This window comes from Microtus oregoni, unplaced genomic scaffold, assembly GCF_018167655.1.
Source record: "Microtus oregoni isolate MIOR12 unplaced genomic scaffold, Mior012 000053F_ref0000044, whole genome shotgun sequence".
NCBI lineage: Eukaryota > Metazoa > Chordata > Mammalia > Rodentia > Cricetidae > Microtus > Microtus oregoni.
Genome location: NW_024543829.1, coordinates 11,969,284 through 11,997,091, shown reverse-complemented (window position 1 = coordinate 11,997,091; position 27,808 = coordinate 11,969,284). Strand labels below are relative to the sequence as shown.

The 27,808-nt window shown below is 43.1% G+C and overlaps 1 protein-coding gene across 1 annotated transcript in view; it reads right to left on the bottom strand.

The window, feature by feature from the left end:
* The window catches only part of Nipal2 (NIPA like domain containing 2), an 87,124-nt gene that overhangs the window by 45,401 nt on the left and 13,915 nt on the right, over window positions 1-27,808 (bottom strand). The window contains exons 2-3 of the mRNA XM_041637734.1: window positions 18,884-18,952; window positions 14,845-15,016 (exon numbers count right to left, since the gene is read on the bottom strand). Of these exons, the coding sequence (XP_041493668.1) occupies window positions 14,845-15,016; window positions 18,884-18,952 (241 nt within the window). The remainder of the gene's footprint in view (window positions 1-14,844; window positions 15,017-18,883; window positions 18,953-27,808) is intronic.

Below are 27,808 nucleotides of genomic sequence, written 5' to 3'. Positions count from 1 at the left end.
CACAGAACGGTTATGCTTTATGAAACCAATGTGCTCTTTTTCCTCACTAAAGGAATTTAGATTTGAATGCACTTCTATCCACTTACCTGTTTTAAGGAAACATGAAATTTTTCTAGAAAGGGTGTGTGTGTGTGTGTGTGTATGTGTGTGTGTGTGTGTGTGTGTGTGTGTGTGTGTGGTGTTACTCTTGTCTGTGCACAAAGAGACCACAGAGGCTGATGTTGGGTTCTTTCTGCTATCATTTTCCACCATGTTTAAAAAAAAATATTCATTTTATTTTAAATTACGTGTGTGTGTGTGTGTGTGTGTGTGTGTGTGCACATGAGGGCAGATTCCAGCAGAGAGCAGTGGTGTCAGCTCACTTGAAGCCGTCCAGAGTCACAGGCAGCTGCCTGATGTAGGTGGTGGAAAACCAGCTCAGCGCTGTGCAAAAGCAGTGTATGCTCTGAACTGCTGAGCCATTTCTCAAGCCCTCTGCCATAGTTGCTGAGACAGACTCTCAACTCTTTCAGCTAGACTAGCTGTCGGGGAGCCCCTGGGATCTGTCCCCTCGCCTCACCCCTCATGCAGGGGTTCTGGATGTGCAGCCTATACCCGCACGTTGTTTTAGTGGGTGCTCGTGATCGGAACCATCTCCCCAGCCCCTCTGCTAGGTTTTTACATAGGATAAGACATCTATTTAGAAAAGTAATAAAAATAACGTGCTACCATGATAAATTTATTTTTAACTCATGTGTATGCAGCTATGGGTGAAATATGAGCTGTACCGAGCAAACCAACAGTATCTGAACAACAGCTAATGGCATGCCTTCCTAGTAGAGTAGTGAATTTTTAAAATGAGCAAAAATAGATCAAAGTACTCCCATACATCCTTGCAACCAGAGACCTGCCCAGCTCAACCTATAACCATTGCCTAATAAACCAGAGCAGGGCTGATCACGATATATTTATTCCCACTGTATAATTTAACATTCAAAATTTGGAAGGGTATTTAAACATCAATAATCTTAAAAAGCATCTAAACAGCACAGCTGCAAGTCTGCACCAGGGGTAATTAAAACCACAGCCTGGGGCTTTCCTTCAGCAAGTTTATTCTGGGGTGGAGGCACACTAGGCCAGAAGCTCTGGGCTGTCCAAGACACAGAGAATACTCATTGAGGTTGCTGTTTAATTGCTAGGTACCTTTACGGTGTGTGTGTGTGTAAGGAAAGCCAGGAGGAGACTATATGCTTTCTAGGAACTCAGTAGTGTCAGAGAGTTAACAACGCCCCACCATTCAGACAGGTGTTTTTCCCAGGCAGAGTTCACAGTTTAAATAAAGTCAATGAACTGCTGTTCTTGGCCAGTAGGAAATGTTTGCAGAATCTGACACCTCTTTCCCCCAAGCTGATCAGCTACTGATAGTGGATGATGCTATTGCAGTTGCTCAGAGGATCGTCTGATCTTGGGGGACCCTTAAGGAAATTCTCAGTTAGGAAGTTGGAGCGAGGCTGCTTCGTGAAGATCTGTAAAGAGAACTGGAATTGGCCAGAATGACTTTCAAAATGTCACTGAAGGTGAAAACTAGAAGTCCCCTTGGGGAACTCTGGGCTGGGGCTGCAGAGAGTAGCAGGGTGCTGTGCCAAGGGGGGAGGGTGGGACAAGCTTGGAGCAGCACCCAAGCCAGCACGACCTCTCATTTCTCAGGCTGCTGAGACGTAGCACGTGGTTGCCAGGGGCCCACTCTGCACATGCTTTAAGAGCACGTGGATGAAGCCAGGCCTTTTGCGAGTTTTAAAGGTGGCTCCACAGATATGAGCCAAGAGACAGGGATCTGTTTTCTGTGATAACTGGGGTCTGTGGGTGAAGGCAGGCGGAGAGTACCAGGAGCAGGTATCTGCACACACCATCCTTTCCTTATAACAGACAGTTCAGGAGCACTCACCGGAGGAAAAGAAACTCAACCGTGTAGCAGTAAATGGATGGCCACAAATACAGACGTCCACAAAGCACAAGGCAAAGTCCAGCTTCAGCAGTGAGAACAGAGGCGAGGCCATGAGACTCACTGCTGACCGGAAGCAGTGGATTCGTTACCCTGCTGCGTAGTGGCTGCTGTTGGGGATAGATGGCATGTGTTTGGAGGGTGATCTCATGATCATCTCCTGAACACTGAACTGCTCACATTCTTTGATCTGTATCTGGGAATCTGTCTTAAGGTAGCAATTAAAAAAAAACGGAGAGAGTCAAACCTATCATTACAAAAATTACTATTCCATCATAGAAAACTAGAATAGTCTAAGTATCACAGTCAGTAAAAATTATGTTGGAAAATTATAATGATGGGAAGCAGAGGCAGGTGGATCTCTGTGAGTTCGAGACCAGCCTGGTCTACAAGAGCTAGTTCCAAGACAGGCTCCAAAACCACAGAAAAACCCTGTCTCAAAAAACCAAAAAAAAAGTATTCATATTGTAATATTTTAAAAAGAGAAAATTGTTCTTTACATGATTATGATGTAAAATATGCAGTCAACAATGTTGATTATTCTTCTTGGTAAAGATATATTTTTAATAATTTAAATTATGTAAACATGTACATGTGTATGCATGTGTCTGTGTGTGGGTATGTGCACATGGGTAAAGGTGCCCCTGGATACAGAGATATTGGATTCCCCTGGAGCTGGAATTACAGGTAACGGTTGTGACTTGCCCAGTGTGGGTTTTGGAAACCTGGGTCCTCTGCGAGAGGACCTGAGCTGTTTCTCCAGCCCAGCGACATCTATGCTATGGAGAATTCTGCATGGAACAGTTACTCCCGGGAGACAGGCATTGCTATACTTTATAAATGAAGAAGCATGGAGCGAAAGAGGGTAAGCTCACTGCCCATTGTCACAGGGAGACTGTGGAGACAGGCCAGAATCACAATAGTCACGGTGTCTGTTTAAAATCCATCAGAGGTTACACCACAGGCACAATATTCCCATGAGCCAGGAGGAATATACTTTAACACTCTTTTGCATAATGTAGTGATCACAATTAATAATATTAGTGCATAACTTTAAATGGTTAGATTTTAAATGTTCTTAACAAAATAGATTGGTGAACTGACAGATATGTTAACTATCTGACTTGATCTTTCTACAAAGCATCACTTTGTACTTTATACAAAATATACCATTATTGTTCATTAATTAAAAATGTAATTTAATTATAAAAATTAACTTTAAAATGAGAAACTGTACCAAAATATAAACTTTTTAATAGGAGCTATGGTGGGGCGAAAATATATATATATATTTTTTTTGGGTTTTTCGAGACAGGGTTTCTCTATAGCTTTGGTGCCTGTCTGGAACTAGTTCTTGTAGACCAGGCTGGCCTCGACCTCCCAGAGATCCACCTGCCTCTGCCTCCCGAGTGCTGGGATTAAAGGTGTGCACCACCACCGCCCGGCCCTGGGGCAAAAATCTTGATCAAGGGTATTGTCCATAAGGAGGAAAGACACAAAAACTTCTAATAATCAAAATTGCATATCCAAGGGCAGTTTATATATTTCCTTAACCTTGAAATTCCAGTGTTCTTTGTCTGTGAGTCATTTGTTTTCTTTTGACCATCATGAGTCACTTAGGTTAGCAATCAGAATAGAGATTCATTCTGCCCAAGGTTGACATGAGACAACCGAGATACACACACACATGCACGCACGCACGCACGTGCACACACACACACACATACACACACACACACACACACACACACGCGCGCGCGCGCATGCGCGTGCGCATTCTGATTTACAGTTCTAATAAAAACAGATAAGCGCCAATGAAGTAATAAGGGCGGCAGCGGGGCTGCGTCCCCAGCACCCCGGCTGCCTGCTCGGCTAGCTTATGCCCCGAAATAATTACATGGACACTGTATTCTTTTAAACACTGCCTGGCCCATTCTCTTCTAGGCTAATTCTCACATATTAATTTAGCCCATTTCTAATAATCTGTGAGAACCGGTCTTACCGGGAAGATTCTAGCCTAGTCCATCCTGGGTCAGAGCTTCATCCCGGGAGCGGGGCATGGTGTCTCTCTCTGAGGCGTCTGCTCCCGAGAGGAAAGCGGTAGAGTCTCTGAGCTCACTTCCTCTTCCTCCCAGCGTTCTGTTCTGTTTACTCCTCCCACCTATCCTCTAACCAATAAAATGGGCCAGGGCAGTTCCTTTATTAGCCAATGACCTTCCTCCATCACGCCAAGCACATTTTTTGTGGCTTCAGCCAGTCTCAGAAGTAGGTTGCACCCTGAACCGCTGCTGGCTTCCCTGTTCTTTCTGATTTATGGAGAAATCAGCCCCTACCTCTGCCCGTGTTCGCTTCTCTGACATCACTCAGCACACAAGGCTCAGCACAGATGGGCTGTTACTACGGAAGAGTTACTTCCTGTAATGTGGTCAAGAGTTGTGTTCTGAGGTTCATAAAAAGTCAGGAGCGGGAGTGGAGGGAGGAAGAGAGACAGAGGCAGAGAGTGACAGTTATACAATGTCTGACTTGCGTTTATTTCTACAACTAAGCACAAACCTTCATTCACAGCCTCAAAGGCAGAGTCACTTTGTGTTTTTGCAATAGATAAATGAGAGGCTGGGGAGATGGCTTAGTGGTTAAGAGCACTTGCTGCTCTTGCAGAGGACCTGGGTGCAGTTCCCAGCTCCCACATGGTGGCTCACAATGTCTGTAACTCCTGTTATGAACTCTGACCTCTCAGCCTCCTGGTTCCTTTGTGGTATACAGACATATATGCAGACAAACACTCATATACATGAAATAAAAATTAAGACATCTTTTAAAAAAATAAAAAGGAATACATAAAATGATTGTTCCATTTTAAATTTGTAACATTTTTTTTTGTGTTCTTCCTGTTAAACTATTCCCCCGAACAATACCTTTTAATCAAAAGGTTAGCAGTAAGAAACTTCAAAAACTATTCAAATGTGCAGAGGGCTATGCTTTTTTAAAAAATAATTTTGGTCACCTTTACTTACTGTGCTCCATTTTTAACCCTTTAGTTCCAGTTTTACTTTGGTGGTGCCAGGAAAACCAGTACCATGCCACAACCTATATCCACTGTTTTGAAAAGACAAAGTTAATCTAAGGTTAACACACTCACAAACATGCACACAAGCACACTCTTACACACTTTGGTGAAAATGTGTAAATAAATCCTAGTACTTATAGGAGCCAATTATGTGATGTCTAAAGGAGAAAAAGACAAGGGCTGTGGTGAGGGGGTGGGGGGCTGTGGTGAGGGGAGTGAGGGGCTGTGGTGAGTGGAGTGGGGGACTGTGGTGAAGGGGGTGGGGGGCTGTGGTGAGGGGAGTGGGGGGCTGTGGTTTTGGGGGCGCTGTGGTGATGATGAGGAGTAGTGGTTATCAGAAACTACATAAGATCTGTGAAAAATTCCAGTAATGATTCAACCTAGTTAACTGCAAGTCTAGAGCTACCAAATTGGACTTAATTTTTTATTTTTGGGCTTTTTTTTTTGACAGGTTTTTTTCTGTGCAACAGCTCTGGCTGTCCTGGAACTTGTTTTGTAGATCAGGCTGGGCTTGAACTCACAGAGCTCCACTTGCTTCTGCCCGGCCTCCAAGTGCCAGGATTAAAGGCATGCACAACCACCAAAAGGCCCAAATTAGGTTTTTAAGGAATAGTTTGTGTGACGTGGTCTAATTTTTAGACATAGGAACATCAATTCATGTCCCTTAAAAACACTGATTGACTCCAATAATACAAAGCACTGGCCAGTTCTAGTAACAGGCACCAGCGTAGGAAATACTGGTATGTGACCTCTGGCCTAGTCTACGAGTGAGAAAGAATTTCATCAATTTTCATTTCCAGGACATTCAACTTATTGTTTTCACTTCTATGATCTTAGGGAATAGTGTATGTTGATAATATGGGAAGCAGAAGGCAAGAACAGTAAAAAAAAATTCTGCAACAAAGTCTGCAACAAAAGAATGTATTTACATGATAATGCTACAAACAGAACCTAGCAAGTAAATGTCTGACTTGTGGTTTCTGGCCACTAAATGGCGGCTTCATTGCACTGATGGAAAACAAACCAACAAACCACCGAACACTTCCCTGTCAGCCACAATCAGGCCTCACTCCTGTGGACACAGGGAGCGTGCTCACGGGCTCGGCTGCTCGAGCCACACCGGGGCTCACTTCTGTAATCATCACCTCCAGCTGTAGAACTTTTCGGGGGGGGGGGAAGTACGTCTATTGCAATGTGCCCCAGGGAGTTAGGATGGGAGGCTCTGAGCATGCGACAATCGGAGATGCATTTTCCTGTGTAGAGCAAGGTTGTCCTGTCATCTATGCTGGTGGGGCTGAACGTGTGGAGAAACTTATTTTGATGAAAAATGTTATACTTTATAACAAAGACTAACTAACAATTGCTCAGATGGTGATTTGCATAATTCTAGATGAGGAAATTACCTGGATTAAGAACAGTAATCTTTTCTTTGCTACATTGTTCTTGGCATGCATTAGACCTGAAAAGACTCTAAAAATAAAAAAAAAAAAGGTAAAAATACCATCACTGACAATGTTAATTTTGTATTATAAATTTAATAGCCTATTACTTCATCATGAACAATTTGTCTAGAAATAGTTTGTGGCATTCTCAAAAAATAAAAAGGATGGGTGAAAAGAGGTTTCAAATAAGGCTTTAGATTCAGCAATGCATTTTGAGTGTGTGAGCAGACATAAAATTAAAACGTCAGAGCCTTAGTCCACACGGTTTATATAAGCTGGGTTGGGGAGAAATGTACTGAGGAAAAATACAAGCCAGGTGGAAAGGAGATATTTTCTGTATATTTCAAGCACTAGAACCAATATCCATGTGAAATGTTGTCACGGCATCCATGAGGGCTTAGGACTGTGGAGAGCTGATCACACAGGTGCTAAGCTTGTTGCTCCCAAGGACAGAGACTCTGTAGCATTGAGGCTTATACAACACTACATGTCACTTGCTCATTGGTCTGCCTGCGTTTCCTCTCGTTTGTTTCTAATAAAAATCTTGGAGACTGAAGTTCCTGCTTGACTTGACTGCTCTGGAATTTCAAGACCCCAGTAGGGCTTATGTGTTGCACTCTGACCACCCCCAAATGGGCTCCGGACAGTTCCCTGAGGGTTTCTCGACAGAACCAGGGAAACACATGAAACAAAAGAGACTCCCACACAGGTCAAGGGCTTCGATGAGTTATGACAGCTATCTGATTAGGGGAGTCAGAAAGAGCACAGGCTCAGGTCTGACGCTCGCTACCCTCTCAGTAGTTTATCAGCTCCCAGCCTTAACCCAAATTAGTTGGGTGATGATTGGTTTTAATTTCTGAGGAAACTATTCTGTGGCCAGTGAGAGCTTGCTGCTACTAAACGTTTGTTCAATAGGAAACTCCGAGTATTTGCTTTCATATAAGTCCTTCTGAATTCAATCCATCTCTTCCTTCCGTTCACCTTAGCCATGACTGAGAGGAGTGGTCTGTGTGTGTGTGTCACACAGCACTTGACATGGCGGACACTCACTCAGTATCCATTTCTCACCTTTAACAGTGTATCACTGGAAGCATCGTCAATATGTACATTGTGAAAAGATCTATCTTCTAGGCTTGAAGTCAGTGTGCTCTAAGCATGGAACTGAAAAGTAGCGTTGGTGCCTCCTACCCACTCCCTCTCTGGAGCCCGGAATCAGTCTCCTTCCGAACTCTGCTGCTTATCCCCCTACAAGAAGTTGACTACACTGAGTGAGGTTCCCTCTGAATCTCCCCAATTCCATATAACCTCAACTTCCGGATTGTAGGTAACTTCCTTATTTTTAACTATCTCTAAATGTTTACATATAGCATAGAACTTAGTTATGGAGGTATAAAGTGGACAACAATGAAGAGTGAGGCCATATTTTGTAGACGCATGAATGGTCTAACTCATCCTCTGGGATAAGCTTAGGAACTTCCTAGCCTTCACGGGAGTGAATATTCTTGAGTGTCTTGCAGTGAACTGACTAGTCATTGTACAACATCGGAAACTGAAATCTTCAGGTGCAGAATGGCAGGTAAGAGTATATGCTGTTCTTACAGAAGACCTGAGCTCTGTTCTTAGAACCCGTTTGGGTGTATCCGTGTGTGTGTTGGGGGGTATGTCTTCACAATCACCTGTAACTCCAATTTCAAGGGTCTGATGTCTATACCTCTGTAGGCACTTGCACTCATATGCACATATCTGTACCTCTCCCCCTTATAAATTAAACCTTAAAATTAATAAATAGGAATTAAATTTTTAAAAGCACGTATGCCCTTTCCATCAGTATTCAAACCCAGGCCAGTTCTGCAGGCTGTGTTGTAGGAGTTTCTTGTGTCAGGCTCTCTTGGATGGTAAGCAATGCGACACACAGTCCCCAGGGTCTCACGTTGGATGGCGAAGCAGACACTTGGGTCATTGTGGGCATGTGGAGTAGTGTTGAAGGGCAAGTGTAGGTCAGGCCATTGTGCACAACTGTGCAGTTGTATACGTTGCTCAGCACACTGAGACTCCAGATGTATTTCTCAGGATGGCCATGAAAATTTACAGATGGGCAGAAATAAAATATCACACGAAGGGGTCATCTTTTTCTAATTCACAAAATTCCATCGTGCAAATGGGAAGTGGCTTTGTGTGGAATGTGAAGATTGCTTAACTCAGTCTAGGAGACAGGAAAGGCCTCCCGAGGATGAAGGGCTACCCAGACTGAAAGGATTGGCATGTCAAAAACCATTAAAATTCCACAGTATATCTCTTCTCTTCTCTTCTCTTCTCTTCTCTTCTCTTCTCTTCTCTTCTCTTCTCTCCTCTCCTCTCCTCTCCTCTCCTCTCCTCTCCTCTCCTCTCCTCTTCTCTCCTCTCCTCTCCTCTCTTCTTCCGCCCTCTCTTCCTTCCTTCCTCCCTCCCTCCCTCCTCCCCTCTCTCCCTTCTTATTCCTTCCCTCCCTTAGGTGTCATATTTTAGGCATCTCTCACCTTTTCTTTGAGTCAGGGTTCCTCACCAGCCTGGAAGTCACCAACTAGGCTAGGCTGGCCAGCTGGCCCCAGGGATCAACCTGTCTCTTCCTCCAGACATTACAAAGGCACCGCCCTGCTAAGCAAGCTTGCCTTCCTGTCTCTCTTCTTCCTTTCTAAACGGGGCTCAGGATATTGAGCTCATCTCCTGATTGAGCTATTATACCAGCTACTATCTAGCATGTCTTTTTAATGGATTTCTGGTAAACAATAGCTTGTAAAAAATACACGGTCCAGTCATAGTTGGAGATGAAGATGAGTGTGTCCTTCAGCCCGAGTTAACGTACAGGAAGCAGAACAGCTCATGAGAGAGCAGGAGGGGGTAGACCACACACTTAGAATGCAATGTCTTCTTCACGCTGATAAATTCCCTTCCTCCCTCCCTCCTATTCTCCCTCCCTCTTTTCTTCCCACCATGACCTTTTGCTTTGCTTTTTTGTTTTTTTAAAATATATTTTTACTTTATGAGTTGAGGATTTCTTACAATATAGTGAGATTATATTTATTTATTCCCCATGCCATTTCAGACCCACCCCACCTCCTCACCGCCCCTCACAGCTTTGTGTCCTCTTTTCTTTCTAAATAGTCCATCAGGTCCAGTCTGTGCTGCCCATATACTACCCCAGAGAAGATCGTGGACCAACCAGAGGCCACATTCTTAAAGCAAACGGACTCCGCCTTCAGCTATCAACAGTGCCTCAGTTAGGGGTGGGAGCTATGAGCCCCCCTCCCTACCCTCCCTGCCACACCGGAGTGTTGACTGGCTTGATCTTGGGAAGGCAGCTGCAGGTGCTGTGACTTCACCAGTGGACGGTGCTATCATGTCTGAAACATGCCATTTTACACGGGTTTACTCTGGTTCTCCCTAACAGTTGGTTCTTAACATCCTTCTGCTCCTTCTTCCAAGATGGTTCCCGAGTCTTGGGAAGGGGTGGCTTTTAAAGACAGGCTCTTCATGTGTAGTCATGGCTGGCCTGGTTCTTACTACATGGCTCAGGCTGGCCTTGAGCTAGTGGCAGTCCTCCTGCCTCAGCTTTCTGGGTCATGTATTAGAGGTGTGTACTGACACACAGGGCCCTGTACCTGTTTTATAAACTGTGCTTTGCCTTGGTTTATTTGGAAATGTTCATAAGGACAATGTGGAGGAGTTGGAGAGCAATTGTTGCTTCATGGATGAACGATTCTACGTTCCGCTCCATGCAAATTAACCACTGCATGGATAAGAACAAAGCAAAGCCTTCCCAAATTGGCTCATCCATTTTAGAGCAAGGAACACGCTCCATTATCAAGAATCTGTACTTTGTCTCTGTGTAACAATAATGATCATTATGTGCACAGTGACAATAGCCAGGGCTGCATGTCAAATAGTCTGCACCGTTGAGCTTACGCGGGTCTTCACAGTCACCCCGAAACAGCAACTATTTTTACCGCCATTTACAGATTAGTGATCTGAGCCATAAAAATGGTTTAAACTGCATGCACGAGGATGCAGTGCTGGGCAGAGCTGGCCAGGGGCAGGCGTGGTATCCGACCAGGCAGTGTGACCCAGAGCTGTTCTCATTACCGTCCTACTGGCTGGTGTCCTGGAACACTAGTCAGCCTAGCTCCGAGGAAATTAGAAGCCCATGAGCTTCTTAAGAGAAACACAAAACAAATCACCATCTAGAATTAATTACACTGCAGCACAGCCACATTTTCAGTCAGAATAAGCTTTAGGCACCATTGTCTATGGAGAGTGAAAATGATACAAAGAATCTGACGCCCATTGCTGGAGCTACAGAGCCCACCAGAGCTCCGGGCTCTTCCTACTGCTAATCTCTGCTGCTTAGCAGAAGGCTTGGGGGTGTTCTGCAGAAACTATTATATCTAAGGTTCTCCTCATAAAATTGCCTCTGGCCACTGGGTTCTGGAGAGTGTTCACTGGTCTTCCTCTGAAGATATATAATTGCTCAAGCCCCATGGAACATTCTACCCCCAAACTCAGATACCTCTAGGATTATGGACTTCTTTATAAAACTTTCTATACGTGTATATATTTGTATAAGTGTGGCAGCCAGAGGACAGCCTGCAGGAGTCAGTTCTTGCCTTCCAGGGATGTGGTGATGTGGTTCTAAATGCACCAAATGTCAATCTCTCTCTCTCTCTCTCTCTCTCTCTCTCTCTCTCTCTCTCACACACACACACACACACACACTTAAAAGCAAGAGACAGAAGAAAAACAGTAAAATATGTAATATCCATGCAAAATTATTGCATATGTTATATTTTTTTTTCAAATTCAAAGGGGAAGTTTCATTTCTTAAAGTTTCCAATGAGAGGAGGTAAGAAGACACCAGCAGAGAGAAGTGTAGAGCACCTTCTTGCCTGTCTACAGACACAGCCATTTGTTTTCAGAATCGTTTCCCTCCTGCACTGCACAGGAAGGCTTTAGGATCCTGGGCCCCACCATCCACACACTTCCCTGCAGCTCCAGAGAGCTGTGGAACAATGTTGATGAGCGTGCATTGCTGTGCAGGAGGAGATGATTTGTATCTGAGGCTGTAAGCTCACTTGTGGTGGTGGTGGAGGTTGTGTATGTGTGTGGTGTGTATGTGTTTCCCTCATTTCATTTGCTGATTTCACATGATTTATTCATTGTGTATGAACTCATTTCTTTGGATAGTGTTTTTCTTAACATATTTTTTGGGGAATTCCTAAGAATTCATATCACCCTCTCCATCCCCACTTATTTCCCAGTGCCTCCACCTTTAGGGGTTCCCTCCCAAAGGAAAACAAAACAAACAAAACCCTCACTTCACCCCTCTGTTTTTCCCACCTCTCCATCACATTTGTCATAGTGGCCTTGGGAGCTGCGGTGTGTAACACAGTGGACCCTTTTGTCTAAAGAGCTTTACTTGCAAATGTTCGTTGCACTGAGTTGTTGGTCTGGTTCAGGGCCTCTGGCTTCTGGAGCACCATCAATACTGGACCCTCACTGAAACTCCCCTCAGATAATCTGCTATTGCTCTGAGTCATGGCAATCCTGTGGCTGGGGTTCCACAGGACCAGTCTTTCCATGTGCCCCACAGATCATAGATGGATAGATGTTGGGGTGAGCCAACTCAAAGCCCTGGGTATGGGCCCTCAGTGGTAGCTGAGCTAGGACCACCCCCCTCAGTGATGGGCAGAGCCAGCTCTCCTGTGCCAAGTCAACAGGGTCCACGGTGAGGGGAGGGGATAGCTATCCCGAATGCAGGGCCAGCTCTCCAGTGCCTAGGCCACTGGGCTGGCTCTCCTGAGTGGGGCAGGACCAGTTCTTCCAGGGCCAGCGAGGAGCAAGGAGCAGAGCAAGTTCAGCTTAGCCCTCTGACTTCACCATGCATGTTCCTCATGGCCCCCAGTGGTAACATAAGCCATGGATATCAACACAGACCTCAGTTGAAAGCAGACCACGAACCCAAAGATGGCTCTTAGCAGCAGTCTGGGCCAGGACATCACCATGGCCCTGGGTGGCAGTGCAGGCCATCCACCTACATTAGCCTGTTTCTCATTGCCTTTGCTTCTTCAGTTCTGCCTCTTTCCACAGCACACGAACTGTTCTGCTTTTCTTTCTCTCCTTTTCTTCACCAAATATTTGCTCGTCATAACGATGCCTGCAAGGTACCCTGTGGGCCCGTGGGTGTTCTGCACCCGCCAGGGCCGATCTGCCGTCGGGAGAGCTTGTGGATGTCTGCAGACAGCCCCGATGAGCAGTAGAATCTTATTTTTTTTTCTTTTTATTGGTTTTTCGAGTCAGGGTTTCTCTATGGCTTTGGAGCCTGTACTGGAACTAGCTCTTGTAGACCAGACTGGTCTCGAACTCACAGAGATCCGCCTGCCTCTGCCTCCCGAGTGCTGAGAATCTTTAACTAAGGCTAAGAGCCTACTAAGAACACTTGCTTACATCCGTGCGAAAAGCTCATGTGCTGGCAGAGCGATCCAGGTACAGCGGGAGACTTGGGGAGGGGGACGCGCTAAGCCGCAGGGCAGAAAACGTGAGTTCCTAGTTATTAATAAGAATTTTGGGCAAACGCGATGACAGCACAGTCCCAGCTTCGTGAACCGTCTTCGCAGGGCATCACTGCCCGCTTCCGGCAACATGGCAATTCGTATCTTACCGAGTCTCCACTACTATGTTTTCCCAAGAGCTGGGAGAACATGAGGTAAGGAGAGCCAGTACAGTGTGGTATGGTGCACACGGCCCTCTACTGGGTAGCCACTGATGCTGCCCACACACTTTCCTCGGACATTTCATGGAAAGAGCATAAAGCAGAAACAAGAGCAAAGCCGACAAAATGCACAATCTGAAGAGAACAGAAAGCCAGAAAGCCCCTCTGTCCCACCTTGACAACCCAATAAAAACTCTTAGCTGTTATTTCTCAGATATTGAGAAGGAAAACGTCTAGAACATCTGTGGATGTATTATATACAATAAAATAGAACGCATACGCAACTTACTTTATTGGGATGTTAAAAATGGTAAATGACTGTATACATTTTGTCTCCTCGGGGTAGTATCAGTATGTGGATTTTTTGTATGTGTATGCAGATACGTTGTATGCATGTGTTTGCACATGCGTGTGAGTGCCACCCTGTGTGTATATATGGAGAGGCCTGAGGACAGTGCCGGGCATCTTTCTTTCTCTATTGCTGCCCACCATATTTTTAGTAACAAAGTCCCTCACTGGACCTGGAGCTCATGGTTTGGCCGGTGAATCCCTGGGCTCTACCTCTGTCCCACTGCTGTTTTGAGCTTACAGGCAAGCGCCACTCTTCCTGGCTTTTACATGGGTGCTGGGATCCAGACTCAGCTCTCATGTTTGTGAAGCAGGCATGCAACCTCTCCCACGCAGCCCTCTCCCCAGGCCTCAATATGGGGCTTCAACAATTTCAAGAAAATGAAATAAGTATTTCTTATGAAATATCTATTGTAATACAATCTTAAAAATTTGAAAAGTTAAAGGAGAGGCTTCCAAAATAAAACGGAATTCTGTCTGCACATACATTCTTTCAGTTTAAGCTGTACTTCCCTGAGAGGATCACATCACATTCTGGAGAAATATTAAACTTGGGCTATATGACCACATGATGCCCTCGATCCAGTCATTCTCAACAACTGTCAAGTCGTTTCTACCTCAATGAAGATTCTGCATTCACAGAAGTTTAGAAATATGCTGTTCCCATAGCAGCAGATAAAGAATAAAAAGATTTTTTTAAACTAATTTTAAACAAGGCTTGTTATAGAATTTATCCTTGTTAGCAGTGAATTTTGCTCTTTAAAATATGTCCTTTAACTCATCTCTAAATGTACTTAGTTGTGAGTGGATAATTGTGACATTATTATAAAACTGTACATTCTTATGGTAATGCAAAATAACTCATCATTAATTTTTAATGCCAAAGAGAGACAAAACTATGATTCAGGATCAGACAACAGTGACTCAATTATATGTATTATCAGTTTAGCATAAAAATAAAATACAGTTGCCTATAAATGTTTTTAGATAATCCATTAGTGATCCAAAACACAGTATAACTTCTAAAATGACTTTTAACTTCTTCAGACTCAGACGTTGAAAACATGGCCTTCCATGTAAATGGACAGCTATAGAATTCATGTTTCTGTGTGGCTAGTGTGTGGCATGGAAGGGCGTAACTGAGACTACAGCTGCGATCTAAACATACTCAGAAAAGCGGGAATAAGACATTTTTCTGTGTTACATCTTTCACCCACTCTAATTTGTGAACATGTTAATTGTAAAACAGGGGTAAATGGCCTACCTGTGACCGACACACATCCCAATGGCGCAATCAGAGTGATGGGGGCAATGCCGTAGGCTGCAAAATTGCCTGTTTCTCCTACGGCCATCAGCAGGATGCCACTCCACCAGAGCGCACTCCTAAAGTACGGCTTCGGGTGCTCCTTCTGGGCCAAATGAAGGTGAGAGTATTTCTGGAAGCAAAACAGGATGTAAATAGAAAACATTTCTACCCAACTAAAACTCGCTGTCAATTTTTATTTTACTTTTTGAGGCAGGTTCTCACTGTGTATCCCTGATTGGCCTGGTAATCGCTGGTAGAGCAGGCTGGACTCAAACTCTCGGTGATCCCTCTGCCTCTGCCTCCTAAGTGCTAGGACTAAAGGTGTGTACTATCAAGTCCCACTTGCTTGGGAAGTTTAGATCTCTTTTCACATCCAAGTTTTCTAATTTATTTGCTGACTCTTATGGCTTTCTGTTTGTCCCAAGAAGAATCATATTTCTATTGCATTTTGTAGTCTAGGGGTCTTTTGTGTATGCACACTGTTTTTTTCCCCCCTCACAACTCTGTAAAATGTGTCTCTTCATCACTATCTGAAGATAAGTATGGATGTGAGGAGCGTCTTAGAGCACTAGGCTGAGATAGTTTTTTTTTTTTTTTTTTAGAATTTAAAGTAGTTCCAGATCCCAAAAGAAACATTAACAAGATAAAAGCAGTGAAGTATTAGGGAGAGTGTATTTCGAAGGGATTCAGATGTATGGGTTGAAGCATCTACCACAATTAATATAGCCGGGCAGGATGCAAGTGCACTTCATGAGCCTGCACAAGGCCATGGGTGTCATCCCCAGCACTGCAAAATGAAGCAAACCTATGAATCCCGAGGAACTCATTAAACATGTTTTCCCTAGATTTTATGATAACTGAACAACAGACTAGTGGACTGGTCCAGATCATCTTAAAAAGTAATTAGAGGTTTAGAAGAAAACACGAAACATTTAAAAGAAAAAAAGCTCATTGTGAATTAGCGGTCCACAGAGTACATGCTGAGGTCAGAGCACAGTTTGGGGATTGGTCCTCCCTTTCACCATGTGGGTCCCAGGGGTTGAAATCGGGCCATTGGTCTTAGAGGCAAATGCCTTCACCCATGGAGCCATCTTACTGGCACTAAAGTTCTTTTGTTTAAATGCTATAGTTTGTGTCTGAAATGTCCCACAATGATCTGTGTTAAAGGCTTGGCTCTATCACTGGGTGATAGGGATCCTTAAGGATATAGGACCTATTTGAAGGAAGTTAGGTACTAAGGGCATGTTCTTGATACGGGCATGCTGTAGGAACTCCTTCAGCCAAAAGCCTTTAAGATACCAGTCCATTTGAACGTGGTCTCTTGTACTGTAAATGCAGACATAAAGCTTGTATGGCCTCTCTTGGCTGCTGGGTTCAGTTCCTGTTCCCTGATCATGCAGAGGACTGTTGATCTGTGAGTCTACCCCTAAAGAAAGAACCCTTTATTTATTTATCTCCATTCTGAGATAGTGTGGGACTACTTCATTGTAATAGACCACATCTGGTGTTCAACTTGGAGCAACTACATCCACATAAACCCAAGAGGGCTTGGGAAGTAATTCTAGACACAAAAGAACAGAATTAAGCATGGCTTCTTTGTAGCAGCATTTTCTCGGGTGGGCTCTTTTTTCTAGAGGCAAGTGCGTTTCATTTAAGAGAGGCTTTCTGACTCAGTTTTAGCTGCAAAAACCTTGCAGCTCTTTTAAGAAACCCCACCACCAAACATGTAAACTGTGTTTATGAATAGCCAACAGTATGTTTCTTGGTGGTAGCAGGGACCTTGAAACTCCGTAGTGTTGTGGCAATAAACACGACTCTGACCAGCACCTCTGCTTTGAAGCTAGACTCTCACAAAGTTGAGGAATTGGGTTGATCCAGCTGTTAATCCTATCCATATCGCTTAGCAAATTAAAGCCTCATGTGGTCAGAAAAAGAGAGATATACAGTAAAGATAGATTCAGACAAAAAAACCTCTAAATGGTTTACAGTGTTTAAAAATATGCATAGTCTTGGGAGAGAAAAGAAAAATGATAGAGAAAGTCCTTAAAAAAAGAAATAGTATAGTTGGGTGTGGTGGGACACAACTTTAATCACAATACTTGGGAGGCAGAGGCAGGCAGATCCCTGTGAGTTTGAGGCCAGACTGGTCTACAGAGTGAGTTTCAGGATAGCCAAAGATACATGAAGAAACCCTGTCTTAAAACAACAAAAATTAAAAAATAAAAATGAAAGAAATAGTATTTAAAATAAAGCCACATAAAAATGGAAAACACACAGAGAATCTGGATACTGTATGTTACTGTGTTGTCTTTGAATTGTTTGACTGCTGAGGAAGGAGCAACAGCTGCTAAAAAAACATTTGATTATAAATGCTGCTGGATTAATTCAACATGTATGCTTTGAAAATGCCTTGACTTCAAAATTTAAGTCAAAAGATATGTTACTTTGGAGAGGAGGTTTTGATTTTGTTTCCATAGGAAATAAGAGGCTGTGGATTCATTTTGGGTTAAGAAAAATCAGGTTTGATCAAGGAAGACCCCCTTAAAAATCTATGATAGGAGTGGATGCCCCAGATGATCCAACATTTTAGAGAATCTCTGTTGGAGTTTCCTTTGAGTTCAACATCCAGAACATCCACAAGATTGCTGGCTGAGATGATCAAGCCTCACAGAATATTCCAGTCAGAATTTGACAATAATTCTAAATTTTCTTTGGGTCTCCATAAGATTATCAGTGCCCCCAATCAGCAGGAAGTAGCCTAGAAAACTAGGCCCATATTCCCCCCCTCCAAAAAAATGGATTATGGATGTTTGTCTTTGGAATGTCAGTTACAAGTTGTTTTGGATAATAGACAGGAAGAAAGCTAAACAGAGGAGATTATATTCAGAGCTCTTGTTTGGAAAAGGCAAAAAAGGAAAGTACTGTAGGACAATGTCTTTACCCTGTAAAGATTTGTCAGTTGTATTGCTTTAATAAAATGCTGATTGCCCAGTAGCCAGGCAGAAAGTATAGGCAGGGTGACCAGAACAGGAGAATTCTGGGAAGAGGAAAGTCTCAGTCTGCAGTCGTCACCCAGATGCAGAGGAAGAAAGATGAGAACACCTCCCTGATAAAAGGTACCAAGTCACGTGGCTAACACAGACAAGAATTGTGGGTTAATGTAAGATATAAGAGCTAATTAATAAAAAGCCAGAGCTGATAGGCCAACCAGTTTATAATTAATATAGGCTTCTGTGTTTTTCTTTGGGACTGAATGGCTGTGGAACTGGGCGGGACAGAAACTTCTGTCAAAGGGAGCATTGTAACCTTTCCTGATGCCCCCTCTACCCGACCCTGTTTCCTGGCCACAGTAGGTGAATAGGTCTCTTCTGCTGTGTGTTCCAGCCATAATGTACTGACGGCTACAAGTCAAGCAGAAAGGGACAGAGTGCCAAAATAAATCTTTTCCTTTGTTAGTACATTTTTCTTGGGTGCTTTGTCACAATGATGGGTCTCAGCAAAGTAAAACATGACTTATTTCCGTATTTTTAGGAATAAATACATTTCTTGGAAATTAGTAACAATTATATTAGGCTATGGTCTACTAAAGTTTTACATAAAATTATATAACATTCAAGGAGGTATTTTGATATTAAGGCCTATTTTAGTTCAGTAGCTTAAGAAACTAAATTGGTTTGATTCTATTTCAAACTGACTTACTAAATGATTTAAAATTTAGATTGAATTCGCAGTTTGGCTTAAAATTCAGATTTCATTCAGAGTTTAGTTTAGCAGCAGGGGTTCTCTCAGGTCTCTAATTTAGTTGAAGTTCTTACTGTATGTCCTCCGTTCTGCAAGGCCTTTGGTCTGCACAGTGAGATCACAACATACAATGTTTCATTATTTTTCTTCTTTTTTGAATGGCTGAAAGAGCTGCAGAAGCAGAACTACCGTACCTGTGACAGGCACACTACATTCCCAGATCGAGCTACAGTCAGAAAAGTTGAGTTTTTCTTACCTGGATATTTAGGGAAATGCTGATAACCACGTTTCCTAAAATAGCCAGCAACACTCCAAAAAGGTGAACCTGTAAAAGGAATCATTTTCTTTAAATGGCTTTTAGAAATAGTACTTGAAAGATATTTGGCAGTGCTGCAGGGGTTTGCTTTTATATTAATTGATTTACTCATCTGCTCAGTTTTGCTTCCCTTACATTTGCCAAACCTGCCCTGGGAATAATATTTGATTAAAGTGAGAACGTCACCAAATGCTGGTTTTTGAAAATAGCTTGGTCAGGGCCAATGAGATGGCTCAGTGGGTAGGAACAAGTGTTGTACAATTCAATAACCTGGCTTTGAACCAGAGAACCCACAGTGAAAAGAGAGACCCAACTCCTGAAAGTCGTCCTCTGACCTCCACACACGTGCAGCCCATGCATGCTCACATCACACACACAATAATGAATAAAATTACAAATAGCCATTAGGTCATAGCAAGTGTGGCAGCTCATGCCCATATTCTGAGCACTAAGGAGGCAGAGGTGGGAGGCGTACGCAAGAGGGTCCTAAGGCTCGCCTGAGCTACACAGTGAGATATTATCTTGGAAAAGAAAGAAGTGAGTCCTTTATTAGATTTTCTAGGCATTTGTCTGCCTCACTCAGTGAACAGCCTCAAGATCTTACTGCCCATAGAGATGCTTCTGACTTAACTGTTCTGTTCATTTTGTTTTGTCTTGATACACCCAGAAGAACTGTGGTAGGAAGAAGATCATAGGACGCAAAGTCAAAGGAAAACTAGGGGCTCAGGTCTGCGATTCTCTGATTGGATGGTCTTGACAAATTGGTTCACTTTCCTGGCCTAGTGAAAAGGAGGGAAGGTGTTCTCAGGAACCCTCCACCTCGAAAGTGTCCCACTAGACAGAACGCATCTCCCACTCCTCCTCTGGTCACTGTCTGCAGTGTTTCTCCACAGTTGACTACGTCACCATCCACACCTGAACCATTCAGCTGCTCAACACACACTTTTCTGCCTCTGGTAAGTGGCACACCCCACCCAGGTGGAACACTGGATTCATTGAGGTGCTGTTCTCCGTCAGCTCTCTCCAACTAGACTTTCCCCTCCTGGCCTGTGGCAGTCTGGGGCATCTCAGACCACCTTAACTCAGACCCTTCGTGGTAAATGCTATTTCTTCTTTAACATCATCATGTGTGCCATTGACTCCTCAAAGATAGGGCAAATTCTCCGAGGTAGGAGAACCCAGTCTCGGGTTTCCACGGAGTATTCTAAAGAATTTACTCCTCAAAGTTGGGGGATTAGTAAACACTTGAAAAGTAGATAACAGTTTAAATAAGAACCATAAAGGTTAAAAAAGAAGTTCTTCATAATGCTCAAATATTTATCACAGATAGATTAAGAATTATTTAATAACTTTAAAATGATTTCTTTAAAACGATTCTGTGTGGGCTGTTGACATGGCTCAGTGGGTGAAGTAACTGCTGTGAAACATGAGGACTTGAGTTCTGACCTCAGCACCCACATACAAGCTGGGGTAGTGGTGTACGTCTTTAACCCCCACACTGCGGGGTAGAGATAGGTGGGTCCTGGAACTCACTGGCCAGCCAGTCCAGCCAAATCACGTAAACCCCAGGTTAAGTAAGAGACCCTCTCACAAAAAATAAGGTGGGGAGGAACAGGTGCGGGCTCAGTGAACATAACTGCTAACAATTCACACCCTGTGACTGGAGAGCAATTTCTGGAAAAAATTCACGTAAAAAACCAGATGCAGTGATTTGTGTTTGTGCTTCCAGAACTCCTACCCTGAGCTGAGAGGTGGAGGCAGGAGGATTGACCAGAAGCTTGTGGGCCAGCTAGTCAGGAGTGAGCCGCAAGGCAGAATCAACAAGAGGGATCCCGCTTCAGGAAGGTAGAAGGCAAGACAACCCCCCCCCTCCAGAGTTGTCCTTTGTCTTCCAAACATGCATATGGCATGGGCACTCATGCACACATGCACGCACACACGCACACACACTCACACACAGAGAGAAAGAGAGAGAGAGAGAGAACCATTTAGGAAGACATTGAGAAACGCGTCTGGCTTCCATGTGGCACGCACACATATACATGTGTATTTGCACACAAGCATGTAAACATGCATACACTACATGCAAACTCACATACACACAGATGTACTTGATACTGTCATCTGGGAACATGTGTAAAATTCGTAAGTATAAACTAGCAATGGTACAGAGAGCTTCTCTTAGTCTACAGAATCTAACTTCCAGCGAGCCTCAGATTCCCGAAGAACTACTTGAATTTCAAGAGAGCATCACAATCACAAGACCTCCTTTTGAGACACAAAGTGTCTTTTGAAGTTTCAGAGCTCTGTTAGCCAAGCCAAAGTAAAATTTTTTATTTAAAAAAATGAAGCAGAAAAGTTGAAAACTCATTTTAGAGTTGATATATAATATGGTCTCTAATCAGTTAAGATTTTGTTTCTAATAAAGGCACTTGGCAGTGATTTTGCTCACCATTGTTCATGGGATTGCTTATATCACAATACAATGTACTATTTCCATGCTTTTTACTTACAATTGAATGCATTTGGCAATAATTAGGAAAACGGAGAATCAAAAGCAAGTTGGCATTGAATGTATAATTATGAAAATCTTCCATAGCTATAAAAATAAATTGCTGAAGAGAAATAACCAACTCCAAAATCCTTTAAATCATTCAATAAACCATTCAAAAGACATCAGGCTGGGAGTTTTAAAATTGGTGGCTAGATTTGGCAAGGGTTTCTTGGATGTGACACCAAGATCTCCTACAACATAATACAAAATATACACAGGTTGGACTTCATCAAGAGAGAAATTTTGTTGTTTTTATTTTATTTTATTTTGGTGCTGGTGACCGTTCCTGTTTCCTTTTATCTGCTAGGCAAATACTCAGAGCTATAATCCCAGCCCTCAAATCAAAACCTGAAGGCAACTCTATCAATACACTGAAGAGGCAAACAACAGAATAGGAGGAAGTATTTATAAATTCTTATGTAAGTAGGGCTCGATATTCAAAATTGCTGCACAAGATTGGAGCAGGTCTTTCCAAAGAAGACAACAAATCAAAACCACAATGCTATACTGTTGCACACCAAATAAGATGACCACAAACAAAAATGAGACAATGAATGTTGGCAAGGAGGAGATAGATGAAGACTTTTACATATTCCTGGTAGGAAGGCAAAGTGATACAATCACTTTGACAGCTTTTCAAAAACATGGAATTTCTATTTGTTACAGTAAAGGGTAGATTATTGAATCTACTCTGAAAAGAAAAAAAGGAGATTAGAGTCAGAGTTCTTGGTTTGAAAAGAAAAAAAAGGGGGAAGTGTTGTGGGATAATGCTTTTGTACCCTGTAATAATTTGTTATTCATATTGGTTTAATAAAACACTGATTGGCCAGTAGCCAGGCAGGACATATAGGCAGGGTGACCAGACTAGGAGAATTCTGGGAAGAGGAAAGGCTCAGTCTGAAGTTGCCACCAAGACAGAGAGGAAGCAAGATGAGAATGCCTCACTGAGTAAGGTTACGAAGACACATGGCTAAACATAGACAAGAATTATGGGTTAATTTAAGTTGTAAGAGCTAGTTAATAATAAGTCTGAGCTAAATTGTAAAATCACCAAACCTACTTAATTGACATATGAAAAGCATACATGCACCTTGGTGTGAGGACAGTTTACATCCATTCTTTTAGTATTTTACACACTATGACTTGCAATAGTCACCATGTTATACAGTAGCTCTCTGGAGCTTATTCCTTTCATGTAACTGAAATTATATTTTGGCTGAGTTTTTTTTTCTCTTTTATCCTTACTCTCCTGATCAGGAAGTTACTAATTCTACTCGCTACCTCCCCTTTTGAGATAGGGTCTCATGGAAATCAGGCTGCCCTCGAACGCACTATGCAGCTGATGATACCCTTGATTCTCCTTTCTCCACCTTCTGTACGCTGGTAAAACAGCAGGGCACCACCAGCTCAGTTTACATGACCTGAGGACGGAACCCAGGGCTTTGTGCAGGTCAGTCACGACCAGCACTCACCATGCTCACATCCCAGTCATATGTTACTCCTTTAGCAATTATAATTAGTTAAAAATTCATCTTGAAGTGATTGTAGATTCATATTGTAGGCTGCAAAGAAGTCTACAGGTAAGACCAATGCATCCTCATGTAACTTCTTACACAACTAGAATAAAATATCCAATGAATTGGCCTTTTATCAGCTATGCATGCGCGTACGTGTGGGTTCTGCAACTCCACAAGGAAAACACTCACCATCAGACCCTTCTGTTACCCTTTACAGAGAAACAAGTCTTTCTCCTGCCTGCGCTTCCCCCACAGCAACCATGAATCCATTCCCCATTTTAATATTATTTCACAAGTGTTATGCAAGCGGAGTCACGAAGTATGTATACTTTTGAAATTGGCTTTTGTTCATTGAGCATAATGTCAAGCTTTGCCCAAGGACGTGTGTCAATAGCTCGCTCCTCCCAGTTGTTGAGCAGCATGCTATGTATGTGTGCATCACAGTTTGTTTAACCGTTCACTTGTTGAACGACGTGTGTATAGTTTCCAGTTTAGAGCTGTTATAAATAAAGCTGCTATGAATGTTCATGTATAAATTCTTCACGAAAATAAGTCTTAATTTTTCTGGGATAAATGCCCAAAAATGTAATTGCTGGGTTGTGTGGTGAGTCCATTTTTAGCTTGGCCAGGAACTGCCAGACTGCTTTGCAGAGTGGCAGTGTCTGAGTAATCCAGTTTCTCCTCAAAGCCATCATGTGCTCCTGACACACATTCTGAACTTCATCGATATTCTCAGCTATGTAGCATTACTGAAGCTTGCACTTAGTCTAGCTGCAACCTGTCCTCTGCTATCTTATATGCTGCTGGTTACTACGACGATATTGTCGAGTTCTACTTGGCTCGTGTATCCTTCAATTAGTCATGGCAATTACTTTTTAAATAAAATTTATTTTTAGAAGCTTTGGGTACACAAAGAAAATTGAGCAGAAGCCTCAAAGCTCTCGCATGGGCCCCCTACTCCAGTAAAACGTACATTTCCCCCGTCATCAACATCATCCTCTACAAACCCAAATGGCACATCTGTTATATTTCATGAACCTAACACATTATCATCCAAATTCACAGTTTATGTTTTTGTTGTGGTGGTGATTTTTTTGGTGTTGCTAACCTTTCATGGGATTCAGCAAATGTGTTAGATCATACTACTGTCTTTTTAAACTTACCCTAAGAGGCCAGATACCACAGCCTGAAGAAATTAGGCCTCCACCCTGCAGCTCTCTCCCTGAGATACTATGAGCTGTTCTGTGCTGTGGATTTTATGCTCATGATTTATGCCGTTAACCGGTACCCAGCTCCTCCGTCCTCCTCGTGAGGTATGTCATCTCAAACCTAACTGCATGGTATAAAGCATCCTGCCAGCTCCCTCTACCAACTTACACAAGTCAGGCCCCAAATGGCTCCTTTCTCTGTCCCCTCTCCTCCATCACCCTGCCCACGATGCTGCTCACTCGATTTATTTATGATGCTTTAAGCCATTCCTTTAATGAAGCCCCTCTTCATTTTTAAAGGGAGCCTCTTCTCTTTAAGGCCTACTGTGCTGTTTCCGATAGATACTGTTCCCTTTTGTAATGCTCTTCTGACTCAGGGCCTGAACCCCTCCACCTGTCCAAGCCACTTCCAGAATGACAATCATGTGTTGGCTCCTTTCAGAGCCAACAACCAGGCCACTTTCAATAACAATACATGTCCGCCATTATAATCTACTGGGTAGTTTTGCTAGCCTAAAATTCTTCTCTCTCTGTTTGCTGGGTTTCAATCTTGCTTTGGTTCCACCCATTCCTCTCTCAGGATGGACCAATCCCCTGATCTGACAGCCAGAATAAACATTCTCTTCTCTTACGGCACTTGTCAGGGATTTTTGTCGTGGTGATGAGAATTCGGTATCTGTGGGCAAATATTTTCCACGACTACTCAAGTACCTTACAGGTAGCATTTGAGTGGAACACATACCTCTTCCTGTTCACTTTGAACAATGTCTAGTTCACTTATCATATTGTTCTAGGATGGCTTTTTCCTTCAGGATACCATAAGAATCCCATTGCCACCTTGATATGGAGGTTACTTAGACTCAGTAGCCATGGCAACAGAATGAGCAGAACAGCAGTGATAGCTAACTCCAATAGGTCAGTGATAATGGAGCCGTGGACATTCCGAGTGTCACAGGACCTTCCCGTTGGGTTTCAGCCATTGCCCCACTCTGTCCTGCCTGTCTTTCTCCATACTGAGAGGTACACGCCAGAGTCTATAAGAAGCAGAAGGTGAGTTGAAAGTGGGATTCCACGGCTTAGCTTCCATGGGATGTCGTTGGTGGCGGGACTCTGCACTGATGTAGCTGTTTTTGGATCATCCACAGTCTGTAAGTAACCTCAGGTTAGTGAGTCAGCTCATCATGTTGGGGATGGAGAGGAGACCCCATCGTGCGGAGAGTGTGTGGCAGAGTCCCTCACAAGGAAGACAACCAGAGTAGGAAGCACACACCCAGTCAGAACTGGAGGCAGACAGGGCAGTCCAAGAGCTACTTCCATGGCCTTTATCCCCCACATCCTAAAGGTCCTATGACCTCTCCAAATGGTGCTACCAGCTGGGAACACCTGAGCCTGTGGGGGAGCTCTTCACATTTGAACCATAATGTAGAGTAACTCCCCACTAATGGCTACCGTGGTTTGATGCTTATTGTCTCCCAAAGGACTTACGCCAAAGTTTTTGGTTCTCAGTGTGGACTCTTTTGGGGGTGCTGTGGGCCTTTGGAAGGAGGGACCTTACAGGAAGGTCTTTGATCATTGAGGGGATTCCCTGAAAAAGGAGCATAGGGCCCCAGTTCCTCCACTCATCTCTCTCATTCTCTAGTTATGTAGTGATCAGTTTGTTCACCATGTGCACCTCTGAGGTGGGACTCCCCTCTGTATGCTAGGAATATATTTTATTACCATTGGTTATTAAAGAAAGTTTCGGCCAATGGCTTAGTAGAATAAAGTCAGGTGGGAAATCTGAACAGAGATATATAGAGAGAGTAGGCGGAGTCAGAGAGCCGCCATGTAGCCACCAAAGGAGACAGATGCCCCGGAAACCTTACTGGTAAACCATGAGCCTCGTGGTTAAATATAGAATAATATAAATGGGTTAATTTAAGATGTAAGACTTAGTTATAAGAGTCATAAGCTAATGGGCCAAGCAGTGATACAGTTAATATAGTTTCTGTGTAATTATTTCGGGTCTGGGTGGCCAGGAATGAACAAGCAGCCTCTGCATATACCCCACCATTGCCCTGTGGCTTCCTGGCAATGTTGGAAAAGCAATGGGTTTGCCAGACCCCGATTGGGGCTTTAAGACCACGAGCAAGACTATACCTTTTCTTCCATAAGTTAGTTACCTCGGGTATTTTGTTAATAGTTACAGGTTTACCAACACTCACACTGAGTTGTTTGGGAGGGGATTCACACTGAAAACAATGTAGAAGAACCTGGTTTAGTGACCATCAAGATCAAGAGATAACTTATAACAACCACCTGTAAATGCCTTTAATTCTGAGTAGATTAATCCTGAGAAATGTGATTTAATGACTATAAAATCCTTAGGTGCAACCAGGAACTTCATTTTCTTATTGTGAGTGAGTGGGCCCTGATAAAATTTATTCAATTATTAATATGTCTACATCATTATTCACACCTGGGCTCCTTAGGCCAAGGAGAATTAAGCTGTGTGACTTGGCATGAATCACTTTCCTTTGCTGATTCTCTGTTTTTATAATGACTTTCAGTAAACTAGCAAGGGCCAAGCAGGGTGGAAGCCTTGGCTGCCACTATTCTAATATTAGAAAGTAGATGATGTTTCACATACACAATGTCTAAGTCATTGTCAGTGGACTCACACAGGTGACCTTTGGCTGCTGAAATCAGCACTCTGCATTTTCTTTTACATTAGCAGAAATTTTATTTCTTTATTTCAGAGAAAATGAAATAAAAGTAGAGACAATCTTAGGCGAAAAGGTTATTTCATGTCTTAGTAAAGGAGTTACAAGCACAGGCCGGAAACACAAGAGGAAGCCCCAACTTTAACAGTGTGGTGCTGTTGCCATTGTGGCTTCATTTCTGGCATTTCCAGGGTGTCTCAGCAAACAGATGGTGGCAGCCATAGCAAACAACTCATCAAGAATGAAGTTCAGAATATCAGCACTAATAACTATTACTGGGTTTTAATTTTATTTGAAGTAACAATCCTACTCTTTTTTTCTTTTTCTTTTTTTGTATTTTGGCGCCAGAATGTTCTTTAAATATTCAACAGTGACCCGCATTCTCGTGTTACTGACCTGTACTCCCTGAGTGGGCCGGTCTGTCCAGATGGAGATGGGATGTGATAACACAGGAATGTATAGAATTAAAGTCTGGCCCAGCCCTGACTTTGAACTCAGCCATATTCTTGGCTCTACCTTCAAAACATACTCAGAATCAGACCAATATGGAGCCAGTGTGTGGCTGAAAAGGACCACAGATCCAGAGCTGATTTTGAACACAGTAAGAATTATAGTCACCTCCTGATTGTAATAATGCTGTCTCCCATTCTAAGCAGTAAAACATGCCTGACCTGGACATGTGATGTACTTTTGATATCAATGATAAGCCACACTCAGTGATTTAGGCCAACAAAATACTGCAGGAATGATGTAAAGGCCTGTGCAGTAGGGGGTGTGGCTGAGAAATGCACTTTCTACTTTCCTTAGGTCACAGTAAACTCTAAGAAATGAACTGGAGTGGATTTGGGGTTTTGCCTGGTAACTAGGTAGGCACCCAGGCCAGC